At 35.7% G+C, this 13,776-nt stretch overlaps 1 protein-coding gene across 1 annotated transcript in view; it reads right to left on the reverse strand.

Annotated features, from left to right (window-relative positions):
* The window catches only part of POLN (DNA polymerase nu), a 118,879-nt gene that overhangs the window by 16,161 nt on the left and 88,942 nt on the right, over window positions 1-13,776 (reverse strand). Inside the window, exons 21-22 of the mRNA XM_050896655.1 lie at window positions 11,752-11,862; window positions 7,645-7,723 (exon numbers count right to left, since the gene is read on the reverse strand). Coding sequence (XP_050752612.1) covers window positions 7,645-7,723; window positions 11,752-11,862 — 190 coding nt within the window. The remainder of the gene's footprint in view (window positions 1-7,644; window positions 7,724-11,751; window positions 11,863-13,776) is intronic.

Here is a 13,776-nt window from a genome sequence, read left to right on the forward strand (position 1 = left end):
TCTGACTTAGATGTTCTGAATTGACATCTGGAAAACCCCAACTCTATGCACTGACTTTGCAGGGGTACCACCTCCTAAAACAGCTACCTACATTGGATACCTGAAGTTAGACAGAGAATAGCCCTCTGTACATTTTTGTGATACATTTTTGTATCACCAGAGAAATTTTTACTACTGTTAACAACACATCCAAAGCATAACATGGTCTAGTTTTCCAAACTGGTCTGCATGAAGCTGATACAAAATATAAACCACCAATGAATTCCTACAGACTAACTGTCAGTTAATTTACTCTATTGTTTGGTGGCAGGCAATCTGGACCCACCACATGCCCGTTCCAGACCCCACAAAACTCACCTCAATCTCAAGTGCTGTCTCTATTCACTTCCCTCACCACAGCCCCTGACACCCCCATGGGACGTCTAACTAAGCACAGGCAGCACAAAGGAAGGGAATGAGACAGGCTAAGCCATACATGTAACGTGCTAAGTATATTGCTTAAAGAATATCTGAGAGGAAATCACATATTACATCGAGCTGGCTGGTTTAAGAGTTTGAACAGAAAATAAATTAAAATAAGGTTTAAAATCGGGTAACTGGGAAAGCTTTAAATAAGAGGGTCCGATTGTCATGCATAGTACAGTTGGACTTGATGATCTTAAGGGTCTTTTCCAACCTAATTGATTCTAAGATTCTATAAGGAATTAAGGGCACCTTATTCTGACTAAGAGCCAGGCTCAGAGCCCAGACTAAAATAGTTTAAGATGCTTCCTGTTGGTTAGCTCTACATTGTCAGAAAAAAAATGCTGTGGCACCATCAGGTTGTCTGATTCTGAGCTAGAGTACTCACATGTAAAATTTCCATGAAAAATTACACATTTCATTTCTAATTTGAAGACATGCTGAGAATTAAATCATAACTGAACAAGAGATTTCCTAAAGCCAAAGGATTCTCTTTGGAGAAGAAGCAAAAAAGGTAAGTTATTTGAAATCCATCATAGCTTATTTGTTTGAGTAAAAATTCTAGTCAAACTTAAAAAAAATCCTATAATGCATTACTTAAGAACATAAGACAACATTAATAGTTAAGGTTTTATATAGGTACAATAAAAAATGTATAAACATAAAAAAAAGTTACTGAAGGTACACCACTTTAAAAAGGGTATTAATGATCACTTGGTAGCACAATAAACATGTAGAAATACTTTAAAAAATCATTCATTTTCTATTCACACATGGTTTTCTTATTTAAAAAAGCACTATGTCCCTGATCATTGAAATTAATGCCATTTGCTGATGGAACAGTATCAGATTTTATATCCCAAATATTAATATCCTTGTCTGTCATCCTATGTTATCTCCTTTTTCGATGAATAAAATAATCATCCAACTAGTAACATCACATTTTTTCATTTTGAATTTGAAACCTCTAAATGCATAATGGGAGACTTCAAAATTGCAGATAGGAGAGTACATGCTTAACAGCTTTGTATATAATGGTAAGTTTAAATAAATTCCCAAAAGAGCATAAAAGCTGTTAAGTGGTTAGAAAAAAATGATAAAAAGAATAAGATATTTTGAAATCAGATAAATGGGGGAATATGAAAAAAAAATAACAAACGGAAAGATGTTTTATGTTCTGTAACTGAAAAACAAGAACTTAATGACTTGAAAATTTGAGAAATTCACACTTAATAAATTCATATTTAATAAAACAAAATATTGGTTTAAAAGACATGTAATGAAACACATTGCCAGAAAAAGCCAGAATGGTTGCTCATGTAACAAACACTTGTATGGATTTCAAGAACATTTAGAAATGATGACATACAATGATTTTGGGGGAAGACTTTTAAATCTTCTGTTTCAGAACTTAGACTCGTCCCTACAATCAGAGCAAGATGAAAATCTGCAGACAGACAGGCTATCCTACTACAAATCTTACACCTTCCTCCTGAAACATCTGCTACTGGCCACACTCAGCGAAAATGGACCAGATGGATGTTGGCTCAAATTCCTCTTAGAAATCTCTATGTTCCCTGCACTAAAACTGTATTAATTTTTTTGATACTAATAATACTACCTGTTATTTAATTGCGTCACAGTTTCCCCACAAAAGTACGCAGATTCCAGTGGAAAGAATGTCTATTAAGTTGTCATGTAACTAAGGAACAAGGTCACAATAATTTTGTAACATTTTGTAGATTTTTCAAGTTTCTTTTGAAGCTGCATCTATAAAGATTTCTAATGTGGTAGTGTAAAAGCTATAGCTTAAGAGATATCATACCTGCATAGATGTTACCTGCATTAACTTTAAGCTACCTCTTTCAGTGTTTCCATAATAAAGACCAAGATATTCTGACATTTTAACATTTTAACTATAAAAATTCAGCTAACTTGTGAATTTTTTTTCTTCAGCAGCTACATCATGAAGAGCAGGAAGCTGAACAGATGGTTAATTAAAGAGAATAGAATTTTCGCATGTACCCAAAGTGTTTTAAAACATACCAATCTAAAAGGTGACCTGCAAAAGGTTTTTATAAACGAAAATTATTTATTTGTGTTGAACGACCCACATAAAGGAACACTGAAAAACCTGCTACATCATGAATGTCCTTTTTGGCTGTGATATTTAAGCATATTAAATATATTTAGCTCTTTCTATAATGAATAAATCCTTCTGACTTGTTCTGGCTCACAATGCATGAAGTGTTCAGGTAACAGTTCACCATCTTGTGGATACATGCAAAATACTGCTTTGAACACTTGAGGAAAGCAATGATTTGCTAAGTCACAGCATGCCTAGAAATACAATGTTATTTGGCCACTTTGGGAAGCAAAGAGTTACACACTGGACTAGGACAGCAGCTATGGAGAGCTCACAGTCATTTCTGACATAGCAATACGATCCAGGATGTTTCCTTCTGCTACTGAAACAAAAGCATATGTTTGTGAAACAAAAATCTTATTCTTCTCTCACGCAGAATCCAAAGCTTTTATCTTTTTCTTGTGATTCTATTTCTCCAGTATTAGGCTAAGGATAAAAGTTGACAATCTTGCTAGAGTTAATCCTTTAGAGCAGATCTGCAAACGTATACTGGGAATTGTGGGCAAAGTACCAGAGCAATAAGCATTTACTTCAAAATCCTGGATAACTGCTACAGAAGAAACATGAGTAAAAACAATTCTTTAATTCCTGAAGAAACAGATAAAGGGACATAAGATTTATGCCCAGAATTAAAGAAAAACATCACACATAGCAGCAGCACTAAGCAGTTTACTGAATGTATTTGGTTGAAGCTATGATGTAATCAAGAAGCTGGTTTTACTAGTACGTCCTTTTGTAAGAATCGGAGAAACGATAAGCAGTCAATAAAGTACTAATGCTTGAAACCCTACACACCTTATAAAAACGCCTCTAGGCTCTTGTGTCTAACTAAAACTGAAGCTGCTTCCAACAAATGATTCATTTGTGATTTATCACATGATTTGTATCTGAAAAAAATCCAGGTCACATAACACAACGCTTGTTTCTGGGACAATTAGGGCTGTTTCCAACTAATTTAGCTATCTGTGTAGAAGCAAGCTGCATTTACAGTTCACCAACTCAGAAAATCATTAGGTTGATTAAAATGTTTGTTCCTTGAGGAAGACATACAAAACCTCCAACATCCACTACTATTGAAAAGCAGCTGGGACCAAGAAAATAAGATTGTGCCTTTTCCTTTTATTTGCTGGTGGCTCCTCCTTTTCAGATCATTCATTTCTATCTGGCCTGTTGCTGAACCTGTCTCTTTAACTGGGCTCCGGACATGCTGAGAAGTAAAGCTGTGTGTTTGTGGCACAGGTCCAGTGCTGAAGGAACAATAAATTGGTGAGAAAGCAGAATTGCTGGATTCACACCAAATTACTCAATAGTTCTGTAGACTTGTTAAATTTAATTTGCATGCTGTTGGGAAATTATCATCTTTAATGACTTTCTGAGAAGTCCATGTAGCACCAGGTAGACTTCGGGTAACATCAGTGCGACTTCGGGTAACATCAGTGCATCTTCAGCTTACAAAGTGATAATTTTTACAAGAATTGCTATAGGCAGCAATTCTTCCATGATTTGCCAGCATCCTCCTTTCTTAGCAAGTTTCCATGCGTCTGCCACTGCAGTGATGTTTTAAACACTGAAAATAACTACAACTGTCCATCTGAGTTCATCGAGTACCTTTCCACTCTCATCAATTCCATAAATCTTTCTTTCAGCTGCTACTGTATGCCTTGATCTCACTTCAGAAGTTTCTTGACTATCATCTGCCTGCAGGAAACATTGTGTGGACGTTCTGTGAATTGTATTAGACAGGTAAAAGCTGGCACTTGAATAATTTATGTCAGCAGCACATTTTCAGTAAGCAACTTGGCCATCAGCGGCAGAACAGCATCTTAACAAAGATCTAGATAACATGGAAGAAATCTGAAGAAATCATTTTGATTACTTGTCAGTGCCACACAAAATGCAGAGATGTTAACACTGATGCCAGTAGCTAACCCATACTAATACCAGTTCCTTATCATATGTATTGCATTTAATGCTACTTTTCCCCATTTCTGTAAAATTATTTCCAAGTAACTGATTGATTTTTTATTGTCAACAGCATAAGTTGCCAGGCTGGCATTTGAATTAAAAGATGAAGAAACACAAAGAGAAAAATGAGACTGCTAGTTGACAGAACAGTCATTGATCAGTCACAGTGGAATACACTGTTTCGTCAAGAAGGCCCCTCTGATGAAGCATCATGAAAATGTAACTTCGTTACCTTTCCCTGACTTCCAAATGCAATATCATATGTGCAAACAATAACTGAAAATCTACTGACTACTAGTCCTACAAAAATGAAGCTTCATACTGTTGGGTCAGAGCTTGCTTACAGCTGAACAGCTTACAGTGTATGAAAAATGAAAGCAGTGCTGTCAGTGGAGAAGATCGCAAACATACCTGCAAACTAACACTAAAAAATGTAAGACCTTATCTAGAATTTACTTTTTTTAAAATTTATTTCCAAGGTAAGGATGACAAAATATTGACTGTTAGCCACTACTTGGCTATGCCTAATAGGATACTGTCTCCCAGTGTAAATGTGGGGTTCATAATCACTTCTAAAGCATATGCAAAAGATATTTCTCTTTGATACGCTGTTCAAAGTGAAAATCCTGTTTCCAAAATTAGAAGTTCTAATAGGGAAAAAAAATACTTACAAGGGAGTGCAGATAGAAGAAAAGATAGTAGTGTGCTATCTTTGGAATGAATATGATCTGATGTGATGATAATAGGAGATTGATTATATTTCTCATTTTGGAAGAGCTACTGTGCATTCCTACTGTTACAACAACAGCACCAATTATGTATACACTTCCTTTTAATAATATTTTTCAAAGCACTTTACAAAGGATGTTAGGATCATTATCCTGACTTGACTGATAAGAAAATCAAGAAATAGACCACTGAAAAAATAACTAACTGAATGTCACCTGGCAGACAAGTAGAAACACAAATTTTCAAGTTTCAGTTCCGTACTCTTTTGGCAAGACCACAGTGATGCTTTCAAATGCCACCATCCAAGCAGGTGAGTGTTCACAGAATTTATAAAGGCATTGATTGTGCTTCTTTGACAAGCCTGGCTTGGAAGTACCTACTAAATATTACAGCAAGGAGCCATTAGTGACTATTAAAATGTTCTCCTTTAGCAAAGCCATCAGGTTGTTAATGGCTGGCAGGAGTTCAAAATTCCAGTTTAAAACAGTCTGTCTCTTTTAGATGCCCTTGCAGTCTTGGTCTTTCCCAGCTGTGATATTTATGATAGGAATAAGAAGGATAGGCAGTGATACTTTTCTGATATCTGGTGTAGCCATTCCCCTATGCTTTCACAATACAAGGGAATTCAACATGTAAAACTTCAATACTTCCCCATGTCTGCTACCTCCTCAGCCATTTGGTGACACTACTTCTTTAGAAGAAATAGTTTTGAGAAAGGACAACCCAAGTAAAATTTTCTGTTGAGAGAAGAAAACGTTCATGAGCTTTATCAGACACGGCATTAGTTGCAAAAAACTTCGGCTTTCTCAGAATTACAACAAACAGCTAGTTATTGAACCTAAAGATCTGTGTTCTAGGTAGGAACTGCAGAAGGGAGTATGTTCTTTGCCCTCTCACCACCTCCACTTGCCTCCTCCATTAAAGACTGTTGGCTGCTTGTCCCAGAAGGCAGCTGCTCTACCGCTAATCTAACTCAAAGTTATGCCTGCTACAGAAATTTTCAACCAGGCCACAGCTGCCAGATTCTGGTCTCTTCGTACAACTCAGGCAGCAGAAAGAATTATAGTCAGCACAGAGAATCTGTCCCAAAACGTACAACACATCATCCAACATTTAATACATAAATGTATCATTGTCTGAATGCATGCAGTATCTCCACCAAAGAACCATTTCCCATTTCAGATTTGTACTAGCGGGCCACTTATTTCTTTTTTTTTTGGTAATAGTTCAACAGTATTTTGCTCAAGAAGTTGCAAGAACACTTAAGAGTGTTACTCAGAACAAGTTTTATTTTTGACATAGGAGTGACTCTACCTTTGAATTCAACACATGCAATTTATATTTGTAATCAGAAATTACATTTTGAAACATTGATCAAATAAGACAACACTGCTATAAGTGATACACACACAAATAAACACAGAGTATTTATAGGGTTAGATATTACACATAACGGCAAAGTATGTTTGGAAGGCCAAACCCTGTTACTTTGTACTGACCTAAACTCCCACTGAAGTCCTTAATACATGATTGCTACAGCTAAGTTTTTATGATTTCCCCTTCTGGATGACAACTGAAACACTGATGTTCTGCCCTACCTGCTATCTCTGCTTTTATCTGAACTTCTACTGCAAAAATTCATGTTCTACTGGATTGTTTACTATAGCATTACGAAAGATGAGAATCCATTTATTTGGTTTTTTTCCTGCATGTTTGCCTTCAAAGTATCTTTCTATTGCAGCAAATAATAATGCTCACTGACTCTCTGCACCATCCCCTCCATGCTTTATTACAGGAAAAGTAGACTTCATTATTTCTGCTAGTGGCATAAAAATCTGGAGGACATTCTATGATCTCTTACCCAACTATGAGCAGTCACAACAGAAGAGAATCATGATGACCTAACTTTTCTTTAGCAAAGGAAAGCCATCTATACAAGAATAAAAAATGTTCATTTATTTTGCTTGAGCGCTGGTTTCCTGATTCCTGTTTTTTTCCCAGCCCATTGAATGTTCAGTTCCCATTGTACAATACACTCAAAATACAGGAAGGATATGATCAGCGGGCTTGATTTCAAAGACGCGGAACTACCACTGAACTAGATCTGACTGAGTTTAAATGGCCCCAGGGTACTTCATCGCCTTGGAATGGATGTACAGATCCAACCATTTAAGCACAAAGATATAACTCTGAATGTATAAAACCATCCCACAAGTCCCTGCTCGTTAAAAGATTCACAGGTATACACAATACTTCTGCAGTTGCTTAAAATGCCAGAAATACATTCATTTCAACTAATTTTGTTTTAAAACCAAACAGTTTTGCAGTCATTCATTACTAACCTGGCTGTTAAAGTCGGAGAAATGACAACAGAGGTAAAAATCTCCACCATAGCCATTTTACAAAGATCAGCTGCAGATCCTGTGAAAGAAAGTTATCTGCTTTTAATTTAAAGCATGCAAAAGGAAAATGTTCTTCTTGGAACTATGGCATAGGAATGAAAAACATCTGAAGATTCTGAATTATAAGAATTTGTAAAACTAGCAGATTCAATTCATGTAATATGTGAAACAGATCATAAGATTAATAAATAACAAACTAAATAATTACATGTTAATTAAAACCAGAAAATAATAATATGAAATTATGTGTTACTTAAAGGTGAATTTGTCAGTCATGGCCATGAGTTGAAAAATTGCTTTTTATAAAAAATGTCTGAAATTATCTAACTCTAAATTGGAATTAAAATTTACCTATAAATCAATTAAAATTTAATGTCACAAAAGGTTAGAACATTGTTTCAGCGCTACATTTCCATTTGGAAACTTAATTTTATGCTTTTTCATATTTCCATGTGTATGTAATGTATATTCATTACATTACAGTGTTAAGAGCAGTGGTGCATAAAACAGTGTCATGTTACATAACAGATTACGCATTTCTGGTGATCAAGAGGCAGAATGATTCTCCACGCCTGCAGTTTGGTGAAGGGGCCTCTTCTGAACCATGCAACAGGGGTTTAATACATTTTACATAAAGATTTATCAGATAAAATACAGAAACAACCCTTTAAGTAAGGATTGGAAGCCATAATTCTCCTTGTCCCATCAGATATCCTAAACGTGCTAGACCATAGACATCTTCCTTTTCGCACCCCCTAACTCAATGAATTTTGAATTCTTTCTTCCAAATGGTTCAACTTCCAGAGTAGGGATAAAGAACGGCCAGGTAGGCAAATGGTAAGGGTACTCTGCTGGGAGATAATCATAGAATCACAGAATCACAGAATATCTCAAGTTGGAAGGGATCCATAAGGATCATCAAGTCCAACTCCCTGCTCCTCACAGGACTACCTAAAACTAAACCATACGACTAAGAGCATTGTCAAGACGCTCCTTGAACTCTGACAGGCTTGGTGCCATGACCACTTCCCTGGGGAGCCTGTTCCAGTGACTGACCACCCTCTCAATGAAGAACCTTTTCCTAATGTCCAATCTGAACTTCCCCTGGCGCAGCTTCATTCCATTTCCTCATGTCCTATCGCTGGCCGCCAGAGAGAGATCAGCACCTCCACCTCTGCTGTCCACCTTGAGGAAGTTGTAGACTGCAATGAGGTCACCCCTCAGCCTTCTCTTCTCCAAGCTGAACAAACCAAGTCACCTCAGCCGCTCCTTGTAAGTCTTACCCTAGAGACCTTTCACCATCTTGGTTGCTCTCCTCTGGACACACTCTAATAGTTTGATGTCCTCCTCATATTGAGGCGCCCGAAACTGCACACAGTACTCAAGGTGGGGCTGCACCAGTGCAGTGTTGAGTGGGACAATCACCTCCCTCGACCAGCTAGTTACGCTGTGCTTGATGCACCTCAGGACATGGTTGACCCTTTTGGCTATGAGAGAATATCTAAGAGATTGAGGAGACAGACTTAACACCTCTTCTTTCTTCATGGTTTTCTATGACAAACTGCCTTCTCTGAATCCCATACTGAACCTCTGTTTTACTCATTAACTGTATCAAGTGCAGATCCACAGCTGATTATTGAGATGGCTATATCTAATTGCGAATTTAGCCTCAAATACCTATCTTGTTTTCCTGTTCAAATGATATGTCAAACGGATTCAATACAACACAAAAAGGGACACATTGATATAAAAAGTAAGAAAGGATGTTTCAGCAAAGGTCAGGTAAATATCTTCTTAGGGGTTGTGAGAATAAAATTATATAATTGAGCATTTAGTCCATCACAATACATATGTTCTATATGTATTCTTCATGAAACAATGTAAAGTAATAAAAGACAAAAGAATTCTCAAATTTTTTTCTTTCTGAGATATGATTTTTAGAGATACACTACTTTAAATATTTTAAAAGAAAATAATTATATCCTTCTGGTTGATTTTGCCACAATTATAAATAAATAATAAAAAATAAAATAAATGGTTTGCTCTATGTGGTTAGGTAGAGCTGAATTATAACTGAAGAATATTATGCTGTAGATTGGTAAAGACTACTGACCTGGGAAATATTCCAAAAGAGAAAAAACACTGTGAAAGAACTGTGGGAAATCTAGTTGTACTAAGTTAAAGCTGGAACTCTATGTTCCTCTCTATTGTCATACATCAGAAGTCTTCTGCTATCAGTTGCTGCTACCATAACCAAAATGCAAACTGCTTAAATTAGACTATTAGATATAGTTATAAAACACACACGTTAAATGCAGTTCACTACACTGTGATAAAATGTTTTAGAATAATTTAGAAAGTTTTCACAGTCTTAAAATATTATCTCATAGCTAAAAATCCTGAAATTAAAAAATTTTTGTAGTCCAGAATGAACTTTTTTATAAAATTTGGGAATACTGAATATTTTAGAGTTCTTAATCCATGCTTCATCACACCTTCTAATATTACATGTTTTGAATAACAGTTACACTATTTTTCATCAGATTTGTCCTTCCAGTATTATTTGAATCGACAATGAAATATTATAATCTTATTATTGTAGGTACATACAAGTGAGGGTTTCGTAGACAGTCTTGTGATAGCTTTGCCTCAGCTCCAAGCTCTTTGGACAGATGGACATAAGCAAGTGCTGCTCAGAAGGCCGTGTAGCTTTATTAATGCTACACTGTACACTCAGCAGGACTCGCTTCATTAGCTCAAGCATTGTGCCTTCAACTGGAGAGGGCTGCTGGCCAGCTGGATGGAAACCCAGGTAAACTGAACACAAGCCTCTGGAGAAGGTTGTACAGGCATGCCCAGTGTTACAAGTGTGCAAGCTTTGCTGCAGATTTTATAAGGATATTTTAAAATTCTACAGTTGGGTGCCTACTACAGCAAGGTAGCCATTACTTGAGCACAACTATTATTCAAGCAACAGGGTATATATTAGAACTCCAGATCTGTACACATTCAGTTACTAATTATAAGGAGTGTCAAACATGACATAAATACTTAAGTAATTTTTAAAATGAAACATTAAAATGAATAATATTTGTTGAGGGAAAAAAAGAAAAAAACACTTGATCCTTTCAAAAGGAAAATTCAAATCACTTTATAAAAAGCATGCCATCACCATGTCTAGAAAGCACTTTTTACTTGCCTGTAAATTGTACACTTCCAATATAACTTAATGAAAACCCTGTCAGCATCATCCAATTAAAAAAATAATTCTTCCAAGGGGCAGATTGGTAGGAGGGATCTCAGTCTTGGACTGCCAGCTCAGTTTTTATTTTTCTCTTTAGGTGGCTAAATTCTGTATAAGACTGAGCCCCAAGTGATTTAAACAGAGTATGTTAATGCATCAGATTAACTAACACTTGAGCCCTTTATGCTGATTTTTACATTTCCAACCTATATGGAAAATTTGCAATGTTTTTCTGTGAAAAAACACCTTTTTTCTTGCCCTCCACAGAATTAAGTTTGAACGTTCCTTACAAAGAATGAGTTGGGTTTCAAAACAAATAACAACAATGCATGATTCTTGTAATGTTGTGTATTTCTTAAACTAAAGCTATCTGGCAAAATAAAAGCTAGAATCTGTAAGCAGCATAATCACAGAAACCCTTTTGGAGTAACAAACTGTCAAAACCAGAAAGGAAAATGTTTTAAGAGAACAATACATCTGAAGCACTGAATTCTAGATATTCTCTATATATGTAGTTTATATCGATATCTATATTTAAATACCACAGAACACTACGGTGTATTAGAACATTGATACTGTTGTTACTATTATTATTATGATACTGTTTACTGACAATTTCCAAGGTAGATACAATACATCATTTAAACTTCTCTTTTATAGTAAAACTCATGCCTCATTAGTTGACCCTTGCAGACTACTAGAATATTCATTCTTTTGAGATTATCAGAGTTGTTGTCCACTAAAGCCAAGCACAGATAAAGAGATTGGTAGGTAAGTAGGCAGGTAGGTAGGCAGTTTTTTACCTTGAACAACAAAATTGACAGCCTGCCTCTCCGCTTGAGTGCGTAGTTTGTAATCCTGTGCATTGATATTAGCCAGTGGTCTTTTACGTCCCATTATGGAAACCACATAACCTTGTAGGATTTAAATAGAAATTAGTATTCTTAGAGTGATTAAAATTAAATTTCAAAAATTCTTTTTGAAAATATAGATTTTTGTAATTATGTGCTGCCTGAATCAATTTAATATTTTGCCCACCGAAAATAGTCAGAGCTTCTCTTATTTAAACCTGAAATGCTTATTGTATTTTTGGTTTAAGAATTATTTCATTCAGAAAATTGGTACATGTTATACAAGGAAAACTTCTGTTCATTCAAGCTGTAGTTTCATTAGGAATGTCTACTGATATACCAGCAAACTCTCTCTGTGGGAGATGAAACTATAACTACCCAGCAGAATTAGCAGAATTAGCTATCTATTAGCAGCCATAATTAGAGCTTTCCATGCAATACACAGTTACTTGGGAATAGCAAAGAAAAATCAATTTGTAGCGTAATTAAATCATTAATGAATATTTCCCAAAATTATCAAATACTTTTGGGGAAAAAACCCAAAGTTATAACTTTTTTTCCATTTTCTTTATGTGGTATTTTCATGTCCCTTTCACAGCCAAACTTCCTTAACTCTAGTGTGGTGGGGTTTTTTAGTTTAAAAGAAACACATGAAAACACAGTTAAAGCTTTATGTTAGGCCTAATGATGTATTTTGGCAAAACAACTATTTTGGAGGGGAAGTGAGAGGAGCTGACAGAGGAAAAGAGATGTGAGGATCCTCTTGTCAAAATAACACACAAAACCTTATCTCAGCTTATCTTCAAAACTGAACTTCTTTTCTTATTTTAAGAAAAATGAAAAATCATCCATGTGAAAAATATATCTTTACAAAATCTTTCGTTATACTTCTGATCACCTTGACTATCCATGAATTGTCATTAGATACCATGGAAGTTCAGACTGCCACAGAGTCATCTCCTCTTTGGCAACCAAGATATACAAGCACATGTGGTAAGCAGACCTCTTCAAACACAAAGTTATGACCTTACTATGGACAACACGCACCCAGACTTGTGTGCAGAGGATGAAGATAGTTCTGCTCAATTAGTACAGCTTTCTGCGAATTAGTATATTTCCAGGAGCACTGATAATAAAATATCAGTTTTGGAACAAGGAGCTGAATTATCTGGAGGTTAGGATATTCTTTGGCAAATCAGTCTTCCCAATTTAACTAAGATTTTCCATGAAGAACAGTATCTAAAGATGGAATTCTTGAAACATTGGATTCTCAGGGAAAAATAGATTTACTGTAATATCCTTATTCCTGTGTGGTGTGTCTCCACAACAGAATCACCCTTGCAATACTCATAGCTGATTAGCATCCCCAAACAAAAAACATCTTTCATATAATAGTGGCAGAGTATGCTTCTGTGGTCAAAGATTAATCTGCAAATACATATTTGAACGAGGTCTTAATGTAGTCTTTGTAATATGTTGACAATGTCATCAAAAAACAACAATATAATAACATATATAGTAATACACTAACAAAAATATCTTCATCACAAATTAGTATTATTTATATGCTTATCATGTCTACACAGAGTATCAGACATTCATAACACCCAAATAATATTAGTCAGGTGGGTGCTGTTCACCTTTGAACTGCAGATAAGTAAAGTTACCTTACAATGAGCTCACTAGATTGGAATGTTTTCGTTGGAAAGTTGGAATCTGAGGTGGATTAACAAGAAAAATATTAAATAATGTTGACCTGCTGCAGATTTTTTGAGCTTGTACAACCAAAACAGATTGTTCTTCTACCATTAATAGTTAAAAAAATGGTTGCTAGATTGGAGTGAGAGGAGGAGTAAGTACTAATTAGACAAGTGTGCTTTGATGACAGTCAAGGACATTAGTTATGACACTCTTGTCTACTAAACTCATAAACCAGATTCTTTATCACAGAAGCCTGGTTACTGAAATTCATTCACC

Source organism: Gymnogyps californianus, chromosome 4, assembly GCF_018139145.2.
Source record: "Gymnogyps californianus isolate 813 chromosome 4, ASM1813914v2, whole genome shotgun sequence".
NCBI lineage: Eukaryota > Metazoa > Chordata > Aves > Accipitriformes > Cathartidae > Gymnogyps > Gymnogyps californianus.